The sequence below is a fragment of the Alternaria hordeiaustralica genome (assembly GCF_023758085.1).
Source record: "Alternaria hordeiaustralica strain BMP 2776 chromosome Unknown scaffold_12, whole genome shotgun sequence".
NCBI lineage: Eukaryota > Fungi > Ascomycota > Dothideomycetes > Pleosporales > Pleosporaceae > Alternaria > Alternaria hordeiaustralica.
Window position 1 is genome coordinate 536,252 of NW_026056784.1, and position 17,821 is coordinate 554,072.

The 17,821-nt window shown below is 54.0% G+C and overlaps 6 protein-coding genes across 6 annotated transcripts; 3 read left to right on the top strand and 3 right to left on the bottom strand.

Annotated features, from left to right (window-relative positions):
* Positions 1-610: 610 nt before the first annotated feature.
* On the bottom strand, positions 611-2,130 carry J4E84_006440 (uncharacterized protein; the record flags this gene model as incomplete). Its single annotated transcript, XM_049389029.1, has 2 exons — positions 611-1,595; positions 1,679-2,130. 2 exons carry the CDS (start codon positions 2,128-2,130, stop codon positions 611-613), a joined length of 1,437 nt encoding a protein of 478 aa, XP_049243303.1.
* A 340-nt stretch (positions 2,131-2,470) lies between these two features.
* J4E84_006441 (uncharacterized protein) lies at positions 2,471-3,019 on the bottom strand (the record flags this gene model as incomplete). Its single annotated transcript, XM_049389030.1, has 1 exon — positions 2,471-3,019. One exon carries the CDS (start codon positions 3,017-3,019, stop codon positions 2,471-2,473), a length of 549 nt encoding a protein of 182 aa, XP_049243304.1.
* Positions 3,020-6,053: 3,034 nt separating this feature from the next.
* Positions 6,054-8,617, top strand: J4E84_006442 (uncharacterized protein; the record flags this gene model as incomplete). The annotated part of the gene is made up of 2 exons (XM_049389031.1): positions 6,054-8,466; positions 8,517-8,617. The coding sequence occupies 2 exons, from the start codon at positions 6,054-6,056 to the stop codon at positions 8,615-8,617; spliced, it is 2,514 nt and encodes an 837-aa protein (XP_049243305.1).
* Positions 8,618-11,557: 2,940 nt separating this feature from the next.
* On the bottom strand, positions 11,558-12,737 carry J4E84_006443 (uncharacterized protein; the record flags this gene model as incomplete). The annotated part of the gene is made up of 3 exons (XM_049389032.1): positions 11,558-12,412; positions 12,492-12,642; positions 12,709-12,737. The coding sequence occupies 3 exons, from the start codon at positions 12,735-12,737 to the stop codon at positions 11,558-11,560; spliced, it is 1,035 nt and encodes a 344-aa protein (XP_049243306.1).
* Positions 12,738-15,489: 2,752 nt separating this feature from the next.
* Positions 15,490-15,897, top strand: J4E84_006444 (uncharacterized protein; the record flags this gene model as incomplete). The annotated part of the gene is made up of 1 exon (XM_049389033.1): positions 15,490-15,897. The coding sequence occupies one exon, from the start codon at positions 15,490-15,492 to the stop codon at positions 15,895-15,897; it is 408 nt and encodes a 135-aa protein (XP_049243307.1).
* A 512-nt stretch (positions 15,898-16,409) lies between these two features.
* Positions 16,410-17,414, top strand: J4E84_006445 (uncharacterized protein; the record flags this gene model as incomplete). The annotated part of the gene is made up of 1 exon (XM_049389034.1): positions 16,410-17,414. The coding sequence occupies one exon, from the start codon at positions 16,410-16,412 to the stop codon at positions 17,412-17,414; it is 1,005 nt and encodes a 334-aa protein (XP_049243308.1).
* Between the last annotated feature and the right edge of the window lie 407 nt (positions 17,415-17,821).

Below are 17,821 nucleotides of genomic sequence, written 5' to 3' on the forward strand. Positions count from 1 at the left end.
AACAAAGTAGTCGTCTGCGGACACACGAAGTGTGGCGGGGCGAACGCGGCTTTGGGAGACGACGATTTGGGCGGTGTTTTGAATAAGTGGTTGGGGCCTGTTCGAGAGTAAGTTTACCATTTTGATTACTCCCTTCTCTGCGAGCATGTGGGGAGGGGATCTGGTGGGGCGAACGCGTGTTCGCAGGATCAGTATCCTGGAATTGAAAAGCTACCGTACTAACAACACCGACAGACTCCGTCGTAAACACAAAGTCGAGTTGGAGGGCCTTCCCAACGATGATACGAGGGCGGCGCGTGTTGCGGAGCTAAATGTTCAACAGTCGATTGAAGTGCTGAAACAGCATCCGGCTATTAAGAGAGCGGTTGTGGAGCGTGGGCTGTCGCTTCATGGGCTTATCTATGATATTGGTGCGGGACAGTTGAAGATTTTGGAGGAGGTGGGCGGGAGGAAGATGAATGGGCATTAGACTTAACCTTGAAGGATTGAGGGTAGGCGTTTGGATGATACAGAATTATTGCGGCAGTCATGGTCATGACTGCTTTCATAGAGGTTTCGGTTTCGGTTCTATAGCGTTTGAGGATTATCATAGGTATTCGGACTGACATGCTTAAAAGCCCTCCTTCTCCTCAAAGTACTTCCTCGTCTCATACACCGACATGAAGGGAATAACGAACACAGGATGTACCGCCCTCACCGCATCACCCTCATCCCACACCTTGTCCTCACCGTCATAACGACCCTCCATCTTCCAATGGAAAGGTGCGCCAAAGGTACCCGTACCAAGAGTCTTGTTTACATTCTCATCGTAGGCGTACTTATGTTGTACCGCACTCAGCCCAGCCAGGTTGTAGCAAGTGTGGTATGCGTCTGCGCCTTTGCCCGGCTTATCTCTCAGTCCACCCTTGTTTTCTTGACACGCAGCTAAGATGTAACGACCAAGTGCGCCGCGGTTCCATAGTCCTCTCGTGGTCGCAGCTTCGGCAATGGACCAACAGCCGCCGATCCAGTGGGAATAGCAGCCGTCGACGAGCTTATTTGTGCGGCCATTATATCCACCTTCTGGTGTGCATTGGCGCGATGATAGCCAGTAGATCAGCATATTGACGTCCAGGTACTTGTGAAGCGTCTCTTTCGGTGGGCCGAGGATGGCGAGACTGCCTAGTCCACAGAATGCGTAGGCCCCGTGAGCTTCGTTGCCTGGAGCTGCGGAGATGCCGCCATCCCAGGACTGGCATTTGGAGATCCAGTCACCCAGGCCGTCTGTGAAGGTGGTGAAGCCTTGTTTTCGTACTGGTGCATCGGGTGGTAGCTCGAGAGGGAGGTTGAGGAGAGATAGTACGACTAGGGCGCAATAGGCACCGCGGATATCTTCTTCGCCGCCTGCGCACATGGTGAAGCCTCCGTCTGCTTGCTTCATCCGACCCAAGAAGTGCCATAGTGTTTTGCGATTGATCGTCTCATATGATTCCTTTCCGCCGACCGTGGCGAGTGATAGTACTGAAGCGTATGTACAGGCAAGATGAGCGTATTGTCCATAGCCACCTCCAAATCCTCCGTCCGGATGTTGGGCCAGGGAGGCGGTGTGTGGTGTTCTATGTGCTATCAGAACATGTACGGTTGGAGTCATGTATTGGACTTTTGTTTGCAAAGGTTTGTTCGAGTTGGAAAGACCTACGTTCTGTTGTAGTCGGATATATCAGACCCCAGTGCGGTCAGACCCTGCAGAGACCAGTAGATAATCCATGGTCGCGCAGCATCCAATGCGGCAGCGCGTGCCGGCCAGTCATCAAGTTGTCCTTCTAAGAAGTAGGCGTGCTTTCGTCGCTGCAAGCTCGGTATGCCAGAAGCGTTGAGTGGGAAATTGTTGGGGTTGCCTTCCAAGAAAGGCAATATGGCCTTGGACGTTTCATCATCCGCTTCCGATGTGTCCGTTACGAGTGAATCTCTGATTGGTATCCTTATACTCTCCAGATAACCGATGTTTGCTTGCTCTTCCATAGTAGCGGTTCCCATATCTTCGTAATCGCTGTCCAGCTCTTCGTCTGAAAGCTCTTCAATTCGTTCTGATCCGGGAATAATCTCCTCTAAGCGGGAAGCAGGAGCTGAGGGACGTAGTGGAAGAGCCATCTTTTGTACGTGCACTTCGCGGCGTCTCAATATTGAGCGGTACACGACTGGGCATCCGTGAGTGGCTGGCGCGTATGATGACTTTTAGCAAGGGTTGCTTAGTATTGTTCGAGTGCAGGTGCAGCGTCCAGATATGGTATGGGTATCACGGTACGCGCTCGCATAGTGTGGCCAACATTACGTGAGTTAATGACTGCTCTTTGTCTGTTGCAAATGCTACGCAGGTACAGGAAAGAAAGAGTGGAGCACGTGGGGAGTGATCAGATTGAGTGCTAGCTGGCTTGGCGACATCTGCTATCGATAGGGAACCATCGCATCTTGTTCTTCATCGACACATAACTCAATCCGAAGAACGCACGCCAGCCATCCCAGCAAGTTCCTCGCCGACCGCCTCGCCCGCAAGCTTCAGTGGCTTCGACTCCTGCAGAACAAACAGCATGCGCGTCCAGTCGGTCTTGCTGTGATTGATCCACTGATGCATCGTTCCACGCTGAATCGCAACGTCACCCCGCTTCATCAACCGCTTCTCGCCGCTGTCTAGTAGACATTCGACCTCGCCCTCGAGCACGCAGCCGTAGTCCAAGCTCACAGTCCGGTGCATCGTGCACGCTGTGTCCGGGGGGATGTCGACGTGACGGAGAACTGTGCCACCAGAGACGACGAGGCCCGGGGCGTCCTTGAGATAATTGCCGTATACATCGAGATCTTGGTCGTCGTTCATATCGACGGGGAAGCCTTTGGTGGTGAAGCTGAGGGCGAAGGCGATGCCGTCGTCGTTGGCTTTCATCTTGCTTTCCTCGTTGAAGGCTTTGCTGAACACGGCTTTGCCTTTATCATCATGCGCCGTGATGTAGCGGTGGATCTTGGGCAGCGCGCCGATGTGTGCCATAGTAGGGGTCTTTTGGAGAGTTGTGAAGTTTGCTCGTTCGTGATGATTGAGTGGTGTTGAAGGTGAATCTGGCAATCAAAACACTTGACTAAGTCGCGCCTTCTATCTCGCCAGAATGGAAGTGACGATTGGCATGCCCCACGAGAGTCTCAGATATACTGCTTCACTCTCTCCGTGGGTTACACGAGGTACGGGAGACGCGCGTGGAGCCGAAGGCCGGCTGCGGATCCACACATCCAACTTCCCGTACTCCGCCATCTACGGCTCTTGAGTAGGCGTCATTGCATCAACAATAGCCTGAGTTATAGAGTTTCCTCTCGCTGCAGTTCAGGGTTCGGTATGTATAAGGTGTGCTATATTGCCGCCACATCGTTTATACGCAACAAGTTTCGGCATCTGCGAAGCCAGTAAGCTGGCCAAGTGGTGAACACAGACAGCTGAAAAGGAGATTGATTCATACCGATATATATACGTCTTCTCAAATTTCCTTCCGCTATGGTTTTGACTTCCTCAAACGGGAAACATGTCGCATCGACCACCTCGCAGTGCACGCCTGAACTTTAGTTGACTAGTCCGCGTTCAGGATCATATCTTGATCGCAAGCTTTTGGTATGCATCTGGCTATATGTAGATATTCGTCTTGGCCAAGGTAACAATGCAACCCAAGCAAAGATCGCTACACAGCGACGTCAGTGACACCAGTGGGACATGGTTCAGTGACAGGCAGCACAAACGTATCTGCAACAAATGAACTAGGCCTGGATAAGACCGTTCGCGCTGTGTCGATGTAGGCCAGTCGTTTGGCCCTGGGCTCATGCTGAGCTGACATCACAGGATTCTCTGGACTATAGTTCAGATGTGCAATTACTGCCCCTGAAACAGGGTGAGAACTTTGCATGACCTGGTCAGCAAAGTTTTGTCGAATGAAAGCTTGAATGGTGTTGTAATGGCCGACAGACCGTGACGTTCTTCTTCGGGTGGACCAAACTCTGGCTGCCGCGTGTACGGAAAGAGCGCTCCAGCACACCGCGACTTCCTTCACATCACAAACGGAGCAAAACTTTGTCGCAATCGCTGCTTTTCTGTTATTACATCGCCACTTCTTCTTGTGCTCACCATTCATTCCCTTAACCCCTGCTCTCATTCTACCTGTTTCTACTGCATGGCGCTACTTGCGTGGTCTTACACCCGTCACCACTTCTAGTGCTACTCCATACTCACGAGACGGGGAAGAATGCATCCCACAAAGTACCCAAATGCCTCATCCAATCTCCCCAACTGTCAAAGCTAAGGAGATCAACCGGTCACTCTCCTATCGAGTGCGGGGATGTTCCCCAACCTGTCGCCTTTCCCTTTCGTACTCTGCGCAAGTCGCAAGTCAAACCCAGTCAATAGGAAGACAACGTTGCTCGCGTCATACGGAGACCCAACATGCGGCCGCCTCGCCTATGGTACGCCCTGAGAATGTTGGACAAAGAAACGTCAGCAAGGCCGTACAGTAGCACAACGCTATCCACTCCCCATGACTTCGGATGATGGTGGCTTGCGTGGCTACTGACCTGTTAAATTGTGGGTGCGACACTGCAGAACCACGCAGATCTTGCCGAAAACGTGGAAGCATCTCTAAGACTTGGGAGGCATTCGACTACAGTATACTTCAAACGAAAGTAAAACGAAACAGATGGCAGAGATGGTCACGAGCACTATGACGAATCTCGGCATGCCACAGCAAGAGTGATACCAATGTAATACGCCTACCAGTAAGACCAGGGGCGCTATCCTGTCAAGCTGTCGCTGCTCAAACGGCGATATGCGGGCAAGGCATGACAGGATGCACAATACTTGAAACGGCTGCCATGGACGAGAATCCGGATGCAAGACACGGCGCTCAGTAGTACGATCGGAAGCGATGTTACGCAGAAGGCGCTCGGCATGCCAGGGTAACGATGAGCGCTTGCCAACGCGAGGAACCGCCGGCGAGTGGGCACCGCGCGTGGAGGCAGGTATGGCGCTCATGCTGCGGATGGCCGAGGACTCTGGAATGTATGATGACGGCGGGACAAGTTGCGAGGCATCCTCGGACGTGTCGGTGAGTCTGGACGTCGACGGCGAAGTGCCGTTATAGAGTCGCAGACCGGGCCATGCCAGTGAGGCAAATACGGACAGCCCTGGTCCATGGTAGTATCCGCGACTTTGCCCACCATTTGTCGCAGTCTATATTCTTAGATCCACCGACGGGCGCCAGTAGCGCAGGCCGGTTCGCCTGGTTGCATGTTGAACAGCTCGTTCGAGAGGTGAAGGTGGACGATCCAGCACGGGCATGAGTGGTGGATATAGCCTACAGCGTCGAGTATAGGCTGTCTTTGCTTGTTGCGGCATCCCCAACGCTCCCCTCCACACCCTGATGCTACCTACCGGACCCCGAGTCTAACGCTTATCGGCACTATCGCAAGAGGGGTCATTGTGCTCGATAGGCGACAGCTGATCCGAGAGAAGAGCGATATTGCGACACACTGGCCTGCATCGCCGTCTCACTGGCTGCTGCAGGGTGAGGCGTCAGCTTGCGTGGGTTCAGTTAGCCAGACGACAGCCAGACCGAGAGGCGGAGCTGGCTAAGGACACCTGTGGAGCGTCTCGGCGGGCGAACACAATTCGGTTCTGTCGTCGCTCAACGATCTGCTCACTAGAGGCGCCTCTCCACGATAGTTGAGCACCCTCTCGCTACCCGCACACCACCCAACGCGCCCGTCTAGGAACCCTCGTGCACGTCGGCGCTGGTCAGGGTTTTCTTTGACCTCGATTGCGAATCGCGCGGTCCGCTGCAGCGCTTCTGGCGCTATCCTAACCAAGTGTAGGACTAGACGAGCCATTGGTGTGTGGGGCTGGGACTTGCATACAAAAAGCGGTGTACGCGTCTTGGCATCATCCTCCTACACTCTGGTCGGCCCATCGCCCGCCCGCTTACCTTCACCGCTTACTATCAGCTCGAAGAGGCTGAGAACACTCGAACCCCATTTTCACTCTCCGTGCAAACATGGAGAACCAACACATCGACTTTGACGGGGCCATTTACGGCGTGGACGGTGCCTTTGACCCTTCCTTCGACCCGAACAGACAAACCTACAACTTCTCCCAGACGTGGCCGCTGCCAATCTCACCCGGCAGTATGACACAACAACAGCAGCACCACGATGCCAGCCAGCAGCAGCAGCAGCAGCAGCACTCGCACCACCAGCAGCAGCACCCACACCAGCAGCGCCGCATTAACAACGCGGCCGCGTCTACCGCGCACAACTCGCACCCGAGCACGACGAGCATGGCACCTCTCCACATGGGTCTCGGCTTTCCCGCGGCCATGCAACCGATGAACCCCATGTTGGCCACTTGGATGAACATCAACACGGATGGCTTTGGGCAGGATAGCTACGGGCAGGGCTCAATGGGAATGGGCACGGAATTCAGCACATACGGAGGGCCTCTGCAGACGTCGCCTGTCGAGTTCGGCATCAACCCGCACATGATGAACTCCATGTCCATGGCGCCCATGAACTTCATGACCACAACCAGCATGGACGGGCTACCCACCCTGACTACTGCGCCCTTTACAATGCAAACAATGAACGACTTCCAGCAAGAGTTCACTCACCTCGGCAGCGCGCCCGCCGAATACACCGCTCACTCAAATCCCAGCGTTGGCACTGGCTCACCTGGTGAGAACTGGATGGAGATCCGTTCGCTCTCCAGCAGCGACAACGGCTGGGTCGACGTCGGCCTCGGCCACGGTCACCGCAACTCGTACGACTACTCAGATAGCTCTGCCATCATCTTCAACCCAGCCCAGTCACTCCACATCCGCACCGGCTCGAATTCGTCAAACTCAAACCACTCCGACGTGCCACCGTCAGCCCATTCCTTCAGCAGTTTCGAGGAGATACAGTTCCCCATGCACTCTCCTCAATCAGAGAACAACTTGGAGCTTGTGCACTCGCATAGCCACTCCCACTCCCACTCCCACTCTGACAGCTGTAATCACACCCACGGGCTCCCGATGAGCGATCACGACTTCGCCAGCTACATCTCGCCTACCCAGTCCGTCAGCCCGCCCATGGCACGCGTCGAGCCCATTGTCATAAAACAATCCTCGTCAAATACCGCGTCGCCAACCTCGTCAGCCGTCAGCTCACCGCCGGCTCGTCGCAGGAAATCACCCGCAACCGCGACCGCGACAGGATCGAAGCCTGCCAAGACCATCGTCAAGAAGACACCCGCCCACACCACCAAGAAGGACGCCACGGGCGAGAAGCGCGTCGGCAGGAGAAGGGGACCTCTCAGGCCTGATCAGCGACAGCAGGCTCACGAGATCCGCAAGCTTCGTGCATGCCTGAGGTGTAAGTTCCTCAAGAAGACTTGTGACAAGGGCGACCCGTGCGCTGGTTGCCAGCCATCCCACGCGCGTCTCTGGCAGGTCCCGTGCACGCGTATCGACATCAAGGATATTGCCTACTTCATGAAGGACTGGAAGGCCGACTACGAGCGCCATGTCAGCCTTGGCTTCTCCATCGGCAACATCAAGGGCTTCTCGACATCGGAGCGTCTGATCTACGTTACCCACGGCTACGGCCACTACCTCCCCATCATGGCACGCGATGTCTACGTCCGTGATGAGAAGTGCTTCGGCGTTGACTGGCACGAGACCCTCAACGGTCTCCACTTCGAGATCAACACCGCCAAGTTGTCCGCTGGTATGGAGGGCATCTCCCGCGCTATGCTCTCCGACTACCTTGACCGCCACATCGACGGCGGTTTCGAGCAGTTCGTTGATGAGTACTTTGAGGGTACCTACTTCGTCACCGAGTTGTTGAAGACGGCCTACCGCTTCTACACTCGCGAGAAGCTTCCCGTCATCCGCAAGGCGCTCAAGCTTGTCCTCGCCTACAACCTGACTCTCCACGTCACCATGATCGAGGGTCTCGGCGATGAGGACAACACGCCTGGTAAGGTCGAGGACCAACAGTCCAAGTTCTCTGGCAAGACCATCGCACCTGTCATGATCAACTTCCAGGTCAAGTGTGCTCTTGCCGACATGTGGCGTGAGCTGCAGAAGGACGTTCTTGAGGAGCTCTCTTCGCTCTACCAGTCGGTCTACAGTGGCGACAAGTTGAAGAACTGGCCCACCATCTTCATGCTCGCTGCTATCCTCCTTGCTGTCTGGGAGTTGATCCAGTTCGACTGCAACTACCGCGTGCCCGACGTTGGTGCCGTCAACAAGTTCTGCGGTGAGATGGAGGGTACACCTGTTGGTGTCATTGTTGGTCTCTTCTCGGCCATCTCCCAGAAGCTCCCTTCTTTCACCGAGTGGGATTCGAGGAAACACCACCACCTCCTTGCCTCCAACCCTGCGGTCTGCGATGCCATGACCGAGGTCCGCGCGCACGTCACTAAATATGGTAAGTCTGACGTCCCTGCTACTGTCTACACACACTAACGAACATTACAGAAACGTACCTCCGTTCAAGAAGTGACTGCAAGTTCGACCGTACCGACTTCGACTCATTGTCGAACAAGTTCCTCTCGAAGCTTGTCATCAGGGCCAACTAAGCCCTACCATAATCTAATCACCAGGCTGCACATACTCTTCACGACCAATTGTTTACGCGCGACTCATCCACCGACAACCCTCTCAGCAGCCTGCTTTCACGGCACAACCCATATACATAGAACGACCCACGACTCATGTGTCCGATGTTTGCACGCATAACGGCTGACGACCCGACCTAAAATGATGAACGACCTGTCCTGCATTTCCTGCGATTCCCCGGTGTCCTATGGATGCCAAGTTAGCCCGCGATCTCACGATTACAAGCAGCTTCTGGCTCATCCTAACCCTCCCAACTACATCACGCTCACTACCCGGCGACACCGGAAACCAATATTCTTTCACCACCACAAATGAATTCATACGACTTTTATTGACCTTCTGAACGGAGACGGCTGCACGTATGATCTACGACAACGATCACGACTACTTGATTTTACAACACGAGCAAGCGAGGCAGAGCCGCGGACCGCTGGTCCTGTGTGTTCTTTGAACTGTTTATTTTTTCCTGTTTCCTTTTTAGTTGTTCCTTGCAACATTGTTGGAAGGGTCCCTGGTATGGTGTCGCACTCCAACACTCCTGTGTTGTTGACGTTCAACACCGTGTTGCCAGCCTCCTTTTCCAAGCAAGCAAGCAGAACAAAGTCACCTTTTCATCTTCTTGACGATTGTGTTACTGGCATAGCGAGCGAGCAGGCTTTCTTTCTTTCCTTGAGGCTTCGAACATACTCCTCCGGCCCTTTTGGCACCTGTTTGCCGAAAGCTGTGAGTGAGGCGGATTTCTTTTTTAACTACTGAAAACAGAGTATGTATCTATCCATCATTGTCTTTATCGGGGGTATTTTGCTAGGCTATAGCAAAATCAAAACATGGGAATTATCAATATCGGTATTATCACTATTGCCTTCACATCTACACAGCTCTACATCGTGACTCGTACGTGAAGATTTCTGAGCAAGGGTCCTTGTGACTCAATCGCACCGACTCCCCAGCCACTTCTACACCGCAACGGCAAAAAGACTTCACAAAACCAACCCCCAATCTCCGTGCCTGCATTACATCGCCAACCCCTCGCCACCCCACTTACCCAAAACAGCCAGAACGACAGGAACACGCCTTCCTACTGCAACTTGTGTTTCACGTTCAATGCAGCCCATGAAATCGCCGGACTGCATCTCCGGCAAAACTCCGGGCTAGGTCTCGCTCGCGGGAAAAAAGAGACTGGCTGCACCACACCGCCTTTCCCGCCCCTCGCTTCCGACACTACCCGCATACGCACTATCCGTTAGGATGAGGTCTTCTGCCACACGCTTCAAACGCTCGAGAGAAGAGCGAGGAACAGGTTTGTTAATTTTGGCCCTTTTGAATGATCTACCCGGCCCCTTCCTTGTCGATCACGATCACGCCCGCTGACTAGCCGATCCGTCCGTCAACGGGTCATGAGCGTGCTTAGGCGAGAGTTTGGAGGACGGGATGGGCCTGTCTTCTTTGCTGTACAGCGTGCAAGCGTGTGTGGTAGTATAGAAACAGGCGTATGCTTGCGATCACCATGTGTGTAAAGTAGAGTTTAGACCTCCGTGGGCTAGATTTCTGCTTAGTTACCATCTTACTGCGGGGTTAGAGTGTTGTGTGGCGTTGTGTAAGTGTGTAAAGGCGGGTTCCCACATTCACCGGAAAGGGAACGCATGATGATCTCATTCTTTGGCTGGGTTCGAAGTACACGCGGTTTCGAGTCTGAGGGACCGGATTTCGTAGCCGATTGTTCTTGGATGCGTGAGAACGGACGGGAATTAGTTCGACGTTGGGATTACGAGTTACGAGTACTGATATGATGTGGTTAGCTACATCTCAACGTTTCATGCACGGATCTCGGTACACTATCTTGAGCTTGATCAGCTCGCTACCTCTCTCTTCACATAGTTGAGCCGTCTAAGATTCTGGAAGGGAATTTTCCCTGCGCCTTTTCTACCCGCCCATACCATACTTCCTCCTACCCACATACCCAGCTACCACAAACACCCCCGACCCCCAATTTCCCAAACTTCCATCTACCAGACACCATCCTCCCGCTAGAAGCAGCTAGAAACCTCGCCACCTGTGGGGCTAGCCCTACAGCCCAGTTCGAGAAAAAAGCAACGTACTGATGCGTTGTACAAACGACGCCCGCCAGACCGGCGTGGTGGCGCATGCAAGGTAATGTATCATGTACGCACTCCGGATGTACATACATTGGTCTCAACGGTTTTCCGAGGGGCTCGTCTCGAGATGAGTTAGCGGTGGGAGATGATTGGTAAGTGTGTGGTGGGAGGCCGGTGGTGAACTAGTGGCGCGAACGCGGTGTGGTAGGTAGGGCGAGTAGGTCAGGTGAGGGCAGTGAGGTATGGGATTTGTAATGCCGATGGGGATGAAGATGGAATGGTGTTGGGGAAGTTTTGGGGGAATTGTGGTTGCTTTTGGTGTCGTTGAACGGGGCAATTGCGACTGCTTTTTGCGTCGTTGAACGAGGGTTTGGAGGGGCGGTGTGTCCAAAATCAACATAGAGACGAAGGCGGATTGTGATGTCCATTCTTGTTGATGCTGAGAACTTGGGACTGGGGTTGTTGAGTAGATTTTGAGCGGATGACAGATAATGCGCCCTCGTGAGTGAAAGTTGCCGATCAGGTTGTGGTAAAAGTAACGTCGGCCGAGACATTGGGCGATCTCAAGAAATCGCTGCTCATACTTTGATGCAACTCTCACGTCCTGAAAAGCCACAGGGTGCAAAGGAGAAAACCAAGAGGCGCTCCGCAGGCTACCTTGATGCAACAATAAATGACGACGAAACTGTAAGGCATTGTAGACTTTTAGGTGTCTATCTATTTCCTTGAAGGGGTGAACCAGATAGACTCTTTGATAGTGACTGCATGTCGTTTCCCTCAAACCACGATATCTAACACTATCATCTAAAAGCCTTGCCTGGCCTTCGGCACATAAACCTCCTCCAGATACTTTGCATCCTCATCACTGAGCTTGAAGTTGCTGTTCTTGACAGTTTCATCAATCCTCTCCTTAGAACTCAACCCAATGATAGGGCAAACTCCCTTCTTAATCGTCCACGCGGTCGCTATACAGGCCATGCTAACGTTGTTCTTCTTCGCCACCTCTTCCACACGCTCGATGATCTTCTTGTCAATGGCGTCTTCGCGACCGTGCACAAGCATTTCAAGGAACTTGTCCGTCTCAGCGCGCTTGGAGGAGCGGTCGCTCCAAGGCCGAGTGAGAGCCCCACGAGCAATTGGGCTCCACGGGATGAGGCCGACTCCGGTGTCCTGACAGTATGGAATCATCTCGCGCTCCTCCTCGCGGTAGATAAGGTTGTAGTAGTTCTGCATGGAGATGAACTTGTGCCAGCCGTTGCGGTCGGCGATGTTCTGTAGCGTCTGGAACTCCCACGCTGCCATTGAAGACGCACCTATGTAGCGAACCCACCCGCGTTCAATCACGTCGTTGAGGGCTTTCATGATCTCTTCTCGGGGCGTACCGCGGTCCAACCGATGGATCTGAAGCACGTCGATGTAGGTGCCGAGGCGTTCGACGCTCTTCTCGACCGCGTCGAAGATGTGCTTGCGGCTGAGGCCGACTTGGTTCACCATATCGCCATCGTTGGTGGATACGGAGGCGATGCCCAGGCTGGGGTCTTCCTCGACGACGCCGAAGTAGCATTTGGAGAGGAGGACGACTTTGTTGCGCGGGATGTTGTATTGCTTCAGCGCCTTTGCGATGATCTTCTCAGAGTGGCCGTGGGAGTAGATATCAGCCTGTCGTGTGTTAGTTCTGCATGCTTCACAAATTTATCGGTATCTCAGTAGTATGAAGCCAAGAACTGTGTGGGCTTACCGTATCCCAGGTGTTGATGCCGCTTTTGTATGCATGCTCGAGAAGCGGCAAGCTCTCAGCTTCGTCCAGGACCCACGGCTGCCACTTGGAACTACCGAAGCTCATGGCACCTAGGATGACTTTGGACACCTTGAGGCCGGACTTGCCCAAGCTGTACTCCAGTCAGCTTTGTTATTGCCGTGGCTGGTCCTTGGCCCAACAATGGAGGTATTCGTACTTGACGTATTGCATCTTCTGGTCTGCCATTGTTGCAATCGCTTGTGTTTTCGAGGAGCGTATCGTTCGTAGTGTGTAGCTCCGAAGCTGTTGTTCCGCACGGCGGGGCGATAGCTATATGTTGGTGGTTGTCGCGGAGATGGTGGCGGAAGTAGCTGGAAAGGCCGCAGGTTTAGTCAGATTAGACTTTAGGAGCTGTAAAATGGGTCCGAAGGTACTCTCTCCTCTTTGAAGATGTGGATTTGGTGCGACGTGCCACTGTAGTTCATGGAGTTAGCGGAAATAATGTTGGTCGATGGCGTCAGAAGTGGGGTCAACGGAAAGAAGCCGCGGTACATGAGCGTCGTGGCAGCAGCGCATGCTCTCGGCGTCGCAATGAAGCCGTTGGTGTTGCTGAGTACCAAGATGGCGACGGCGACAGCGACAGCTACGTCGATGGCAAATGGATGTGTCGCAAAAACGAAAAGCTACAAGGGAACCACATAAGACAAGTATTGAGAAACTCTCAGCGCCCGTAGGCATGCTTGATGCATTGTTCAGGCTTTAACAGCCGTCGTGTAAACTATGAATAAGACCAGATCTCCCGCAGGCAGATCATCCCATGAACGCCCTGTCCCAGATATCATCGTGAACCGTCAATCATCAACCACCTACTGTCCGCCACGCAGACGAAGCACCAAGTGGAGAGTAGACTCCTTCTGGATGTTGTAGTCTGAGAGCGTCCGGCCGTCTTCCAACTGCTTACCAGCGAAGATAAGACGCTGTTGGTCAGGAGGAATACCCTCCTTGTCCTGAATCTTGGACTTTACGTTGTCAATCGTATCGCTGGACTCGACTTCCAATGTGATGGTCTTTCCAGTAAGAGTCTTGACGAAGATCTGCATACCACCACGGAGACGAAGCACCAAGTGAAGCGTGGACTCCTTTTGGATGTTGTAATCGGAGAGAGTACGGCCGTCTTCCAGCTGCTTACCAGCGAAGATAAGACGCTGCTGATCCGGAGGGATACCCTCCTTGTCCTGAATCTTCGACTTTACGTTGTCGATGGTGTCGCTGGATTCCACCTCAAGGGTGATGGTCTTTCCGGTCAGGGTCTTGACGAAGATTTGCATACCACCGCGCAGGCGCAGGACGAGATGCAGGGTGGACTCCTTCTGAATGTTGTAGTCGGACAGGGTGCGGCCATCCTCGAGTTGCTTTCCGGCGAAGATGAGGCGTTGTTGATCCGGAGGGATGCCCTCCTTGTCTTGGATCTTCGACTTGACGTTGTCGATGGTGTCGGAGGACTCAACCTCAAGGGTGATGGTCTTGCCGGTGACTGGAGAGAGTTAGTAAGGGTGTTGGGTCACGGACAGCGACGTGGCAACTTACGGGTCTTGACGAAGATCTGCATACCTCCACGAAGGCGGAGGACGAGATGCAGGGTCGATTCCTTCTGGATGTTGTAGTCGGACAGGGTGCGACCATCCTCAAGCTGCTTGCCGGCGAAGATCAAGCGCTGTTGGTCCGGGGGAATGCCCTCCTTGTCCTGGATCTTGCTCTTGACATTGTCGATGGTGTCGGAGCTCTCGACTTCGAGCGTGATGGTCTTGCCGGTGACTGTGAACGTGTTAGCAGCTGAGGCGCAGAGACATGGCGGTGGCGGTGACTACTTACGGGTCTTTACGAAGATCTGCATGTTTGCGGTGTGCTGTGTGTCGGTGCGGATGTGGTGTTGGTTGGGTAGAACAGCTTATGAGTGGGCTGCAGGAGTGTGAGAGTGGTGTGAGAAGGAGGAAGAGAGGGGAGAGGCTGGTTTATATGCAGGCAGGCTGAGGCAGTGAGTGAGTAATGATGCGGCGAGAGCCCGTGCGCCAATCAGCAGCTGCACGGGAACATTCCGGCTGCTTCCACACACCGCAGGCAACGGGCCATTACTTGACCTCGCTGTTTGCCATCACTCGGCTTGTCTCTTCACGACGGCACCCAGTCCATTGTCTATTACCTCCTCACTGTGCTCCATCACCGTCGCGGCCGCCCTTCACTGCTACACCGCGCAGGTTCCCCGCTGGCCCACCGCCCGTTATCGCCTGGAGCCTGGACCAGCATGCGCCCGACATGTGACGTAGACGCCACCAAGGCAGCTGCGCCCTTGCCTCTGCGGTCCTCAACCGGCGCCTCCACGGCCGAAGACATTCCATGACACTCGCCATCCAGATCTTGATCAAACTCTGCATCCCGAGTCTTCACCTATCGCGTGGGCAGAGGCCGGCATGGGACACCGAAGTATGGATGCGCGATACGACGTTGCGATTACGGACCCGCTTACTCGCAGCACCCCGCATACCCGGCATGGGTCCGCCGAGCGATTCACCTTCCTGGCTTTCAAGTGGCGAGCATCGTCTAGTAAGCTTGAAATCGCGAAGAGAAGATTTCGACCAGGCAAGACTGTTGCGCGGCCATCGCGTAGGTCCCGTGGCGCGCGACCTTCCTCTTTGTGAAGGCGCGCTTTTGGCTGGTAGACCAAATCAATTTTGAGATGCGACAACGCATAGCTACGACACTGTTTCGAATAACGTCGCATCATTTCGACGACAATACCGACGGTAAGTATCGAACGCGCCGCCCAGGCAAGCATCGACAATGAGAAATGTGATGTCACAATGGCGTCGCGGAACAGGCCTCTGCCTGGAACGTGGCGCCATCATCTTGGCCGGCTCACCATCGCAACACCGCAGCAACTTAGGAACCGCGAACACTTCACCCGATACCAATTTCAGTCATTGCGACATTCGAAATCAACATGACGACGCCAACACTCACGAACCCGTCCTTGACCGCTGCGATATGCTCGCTCGAACACAAAGCCTGGGCAGCGCTATGCAGTTCCGGCGCCGAACTCGTCCCGCTTCTCTCCAGCAATCCCGTCATGATCTTCCCGAGCGACCTCATCCTGACCTCCGTATCGTCCCCAACAGTCCACAACATGCTTCAAGGCCCCGACTTCAAGCCCTGGAAATCATACAAACTCAGTCACGATGAAGTCGTTATACTGGGCAAGGACAGTGCGCTGATCTACTACCGCGTAGAGGCGACAAGGGACAGCGAGACGTTCAGGGCCATCTGCTCGAGCGCATGGGTGCTGCAAGGTGCTTCAGAGGGCGTGTCAGGTGATTGGAAGATGGCGCACCACCAGCAGACGCTGATCTAGGGACCTTTGTTGCTCAGATACCGTGTTTTAGGCCGTGGAGTCTGGGAGTCTTTGATACCCGTGGACAGTTCACATAGACTGCAGGCAGCTGGTTGCTGTAGAAGCGAGAACTGTGGGTCTCAGAATACGAGCAAGCATACATTGCGGCGGTTGAACACTCTGGCCAGCTACATATACTTAATAATACTGCGGTTCAATACTTCGAAGCCTACGACTCAATGCATCTCCACCTCAAATCACGAGGTTTGGGGTACTCCCGTCCTATAAACCTAAACGCGATAGCTCGAGGCATCTCCACATAGCGCGGGCGCATCGCTAGTGGCCGTCGAGTGACGTATGTGATCTTCCGAAGTTCCGTACAACATTTCAAGGGGCAGCTCGTGAAAGTGCTCACATCACCAGCCACGTTCCCAATTTCAATGAGGATTGCTGTCCTCAGGCAGCTGGGTCAATCTTTGTCATCATCACCGTCTAACAGGATCACATTAGCAGCATCACCACGATTCAGCACAATGGCAGTTACCTACGCAGCCGCCGTCAGCACACCCAACGGCGGGGTTCGGCAGCCTCAAATCCAAGCCCGAGCCTGTTCAGACCCAGATCTACGCGCATCCTTTGAAGCAACGCAAGCACAGCAAAAAGAGCAGGCCAAGAAACCACAACGCCCCGGCGCGGGAATCCGTGCCAAAACGAGTTTCCGCGGCTGGTCAACCAAGAAGGAAGGCAAGACCAGTCCCAAGCAAGCCAACAATGAGCCATACGTCGTGGAAGAAAGTCGACCATCAGGACATTATCCCCGACAAGAACATAGACCGAACACCGCTTCTCAAGACGAACAGGTCTACGTCCTCACGCTCAAACTCACAGATTCTCTAGCCAAACCCATGGACGACATGCGAAACCAGTATTTCCCTAAGCACCTCAACCGCACAGGCGCGCATTTGACGCTCTTCCACGCACTCCCACATTCGCACATGGAAGCGCTAGAACAAGGGCTCGCACAGGTATCGGGGAGCATCCAACCCTTCGACGTCTCAACCGGCAAGCCCTTCCGTATGCGCAAAGGCGTTGGCATCAACGTCGACTCAGGTTACACAAAGATGAAGAACGTCCATGCCGATCTACAATCCCAATGGTCTGAATTCCTCAGCGAGCAAGACGCAGGTGGCTTCCGCCCTCACTGGACCGTCATGAATAAAGTCGATGAGGAGACGAAAGTGGATAGCGCGTTTGCGACGATACGCCAGGAGTTGAGCGAGAGGAACCAGGAGGGTCGTGCCGTGGGCTTGGATCTATGGCGGTATGAACGTGGGAATTGGATTTTCGCAAAGGAGTTTGCGTTTGGTGAGGGGCTGGTTAAGACGCCGACGAAGACGGGGAGCCCGCGGAATCAAGGGCAGCGTTTGTCACCCGAGCAGAGTCCTACGGATGGGCCCGGGAGGAGACCGGGCATGTTTAAGCGGGGGAGTAGTGTGGGGGATGCGTTGAGGTCCATGAGCTTTCGGAAGAGGAGTTGAGATAATACACGAGTCTGTAGGATGTGAGATTGGTTACGAAGTTGTGTATAGTACGTGTTCTGGGCGTTTGTACGGGGAGTTTGTATATTACATGATTCAGAACCAGCGTTCAGCCAATGCATGCGGAGAAGAAATGGTCTGGTTCCGGCATGCCATGTCCATGGTTCGCGATGACCGAGGGGAGTCCCGCTGGCGACCGAAGAACATCGTGGAGACTAGATCAAAATAACGGCAGAAGCGCAGTTCTATTTTATCTACCCGTATTCAAGACTGCGTAAGCGCATTGGACGCATGATTGTGGCAATCTCGCCACCAACATACGACGCGCGTCGCATGAACGCGGATTGAAGCGGAGCGAACATCGTGAGTGTGGCTGTGAGGGGCCGGATAAGGTACCATGGATCTGC